This window comes from Tupaia chinensis, unplaced genomic scaffold (assembly GCF_000334495.1).
Source record: "Tupaia chinensis unplaced genomic scaffold, TupChi_1.0 Scaffold146584_1, whole genome shotgun sequence".
NCBI classification, from domain to species: Eukaryota; Metazoa; Chordata; class Mammalia; order Scandentia; family Tupaiidae; genus Tupaia; species Tupaia belangeri.
In genome coordinates, this window is record NW_006206439.1 from 393943 (window position 1) to 396623 (window position 2681).

The window sequence follows — 2681 nt, forward strand, 5'->3', positions numbered from 1 at the left end:
CACTGTGGGACGCTCTGCAGCCCTGCCCTGACCCCTGCTCATCTCCACAATCTGCCCTAGGAAACTCCAGCCAGGTGAGTGACGGGGCGGCTGCCATCCTGCTGGCCCGGAGGTCCAAGGCGGAGGAGCTGGGTCTGCCTGTCCTCGGGGTCCTGAGGTCCTATGCAGTGGTGGGAGTCCCGCCTGACGTCATGGGCATCGGACCTGCCTATGCCATCCCTGTTGCTTTGCAAAAAGCAGGTAAGGTGGCCCCTTCACAGCCTAGGTCTGGGGCCCACCCGGATCCCACTCCTGCCCTGCATGCTGTTTTTGGGGGTGGAGTGAGTTGAGGTGCAGGGAGGGCCCCCTGGTTGCTGCAGAGTGAAGGTGGGGCAAGCTGCCAGCCTTTACCCAAAGCCCTTCTTGGGAGATGTGGGTTTTTTTTTTTTTTGCTTTCGGGCGCGTGCGCTCGCCAGACAGAGACAGAGAGACAGAAGGGGGATGGCCACGCCACAATCCCTTCTCCTCCATTCTCCTCTCGGGATCTTGGGCACGCACGCACACGCGTCTGGCATGAGTTTTAAGCCACCGGGTCCGGGACGCAAACTGCGGTCGACTACATGGGAGTCCGGCTACATAGCCATTACGCTAACTGTCCCCCCAAGCCCTTCTTGACTCCACAGCTGGGTTCCGTGCGCCATCTTGGAGGCAGACGTAGCCTGCAGGCTCATGGGTGGGGTGGGGCCTCGGGAGGCTGCGAGCCCCGCTGAGGGGCCGCTGCGTCAGCTCGGGTCACCCTACCTGCAGGCCTGACTGTGGACGACGTGGACATCTTTGAGATCAATGAGGCCTTTGCGAGCCAGGTGAGCCTCGGTTTCTCAACACTGTCCGGACCCTGGGCTATCCCGGAGCCAGAGGGCGAGCGGGGCTGGGGGAGCAGAGGCGATAGCTGACAGGTCTGACAGCTCTGCCCTCTGCAAGGCTGTGTACTGCGTGGAGAAGCTCGGACTCCCCGCTGAGAAGGTGAACCCTCTGGGGGGTGCAGTGGCTCTGGGCCACCCACTGGGCTGCACCGGGGCACGACAGGTCGTCACGCTGCTCAACGAGCTGAAGCGCCGTGGGAGAAGGTAAGGCCGGGTCCTCACAGGGGAGCCGTGGGGGATGCCCAGGCTGGGGCGACAGAGGGCTGGGCATGGGGAGCGTGCACGCGCGCGCATACACGCTCTAAACCGAGGACACGGGCGCGATCTCTGCTTTCCTGAGGGCCAACCTTGGAAGGCACCCTACCCTAGCCTGCAGTAGGCATCTGCCGCCCGAGTGTGCCCCGGTGGACAGTCCAGGGCCCTGCTGCCCGGGAGCTGCTCCGGTGCTCTGTGTCCTGTGGGATCTAGGCCTTGGCCCACCCGGCTCAACCTCCCGGGGTGTTTGGAGACGGGCCTCCACCCGGCCTCCATGGTTTTGTTCCCACAGGGCGTATGGTGTGGTGTCCATGTGCATCGGGACCGGGATGGGGGCCGCTGCTGTCTTCGAATACCCTGGGAACTGAGCGAGGCCCCAGGCTGGGGAGCCACCAGCAAGCGCGACACTACGGAGCCAGACCACAGGACAGTTCCACACCGGCGCAGCAGCAGGGACAAATCACGGCTCTTCAGCATGTTTGGACAACGTGAACACTGATGACACACAGGAGTACGGGGTGGGGGTCAGGCCGCCCCGTCAGTCCCTCCCTGGCTGGCCTGCCGTCAGCCTGCGTCACCCGTGCCACAGGGCCGTCACGGGGCTCCTGGGGCGGCGAGTGTCCCGGATGAGGACCGCGATGCCGTATTAAACGTGTTACTAAGGACCAGTGTCTGCCGTGCCGTCTCTGCCCGGTCTGTGTGAGGGCTCTGAGCTCCGTGGTCTCCATGGTGCCGTCCTCGCGTCGGTGCATCCGTCGGCCTGGGTGGAGACCCTCGCCCTAGGAGGGACGCCCACCCTGGGGGCTGCTCAGAGGTCCCCTGGTCTGTGTCCCCGCGCAGTAGGCCCCACTGCAGCCCTGGGCCGTGTTCACTTACGGCATGGAGGGGTGGCTGGGCTGGGAAAGCTCAGAGCTGGTAAGGTGACAGGTACTTCTCATCGCACGAGCCCTGCCCGCGGAGCCGCAGGGCGCAGGTCTTCTCGCCCAGCACGCCTTCCACCGCCAGCGTGCCCTCGTACAGGTTGCTGCTCCTGCAGGCGAGAGGGGCTGTGTTGGGGGGCAGCCCTGAGCGGGGGGCCCCGGCCCCATGGGCAGGGACAGGGAGGCCCCAAGGGGCTGTACCTGGCTGTGAAGAAAATCTGCAGAATGATGGAGGTTGGGGGTGCATTGGTGGGCCGTGCCTCCAGCACCCCACTGCTCAGAGAGACCTCGAAGGCCACTGCCTCCTTGGCTGGCTCCTGCTGGCCTGCACCGAGGGGAAGGAGGATGCACACGCACCGCCATAGGTGGCTTCCCCGAGAAGCCGCCATCCGCCCAGGCCTGCCCGCATCTCCGCTTGCGCCTCTGGTCCTGCTCGGACCACAGGGCAGGGCTAGGCGGGCCTTGCTGGGGGCTGGGGGACTGGCTGTCTGTGCAGGGACTCCAGGTGGAGCCAGCCTGCAGGGACAGGGCACGCGGGCCCCTTCCTGGGGTCCTGGCCCGGCCCCACCGGGGAGGAGCGGGCAGGCGGGCGGGCCGGCAGCCC

The 2681-nt window shown here is 66.0% G+C and overlaps 2 protein-coding genes across 2 annotated transcripts in view; one reads left to right on the forward strand and one right to left on the reverse strand.

Moving 5' to 3' along the window:
- ACAA1 (acetyl-CoA acyltransferase 1) overlaps nt 1–1822 on the forward strand; it is a gene marked incomplete in the record, with an annotated part of 12326 nt that extends 10504 nt beyond the window's left edge. The window contains 4 exon segments of the mRNA XM_014584347.2: nt 61–240; nt 787–842; nt 961–1106; nt 1450–1822. Coding sequence (XP_014439833.1) covers nt 61–240; nt 787–842; nt 961–1106; nt 1450–1525 — 458 coding nt within the window.
- The window catches only part of DLEC1 (DLEC1 cilia and flagella associated protein), a 65629-nt gene continuing 64667 nt past the window's right edge, over nt 1720–2681 (reverse strand). Inside the window, exons 38-39 of the mRNA XM_014584348.2 lie at nt 2279–2467; nt 1720–2187 (exon numbers count right to left, since the gene is read on the reverse strand). Coding sequence (XP_014439834.1) covers nt 2064–2187; nt 2279–2467 — 313 coding nt within the window. The 3' untranslated portion in view covers nt 1720–2063. The remainder of the gene's footprint in view (nt 2188–2278; nt 2468–2681) is intronic.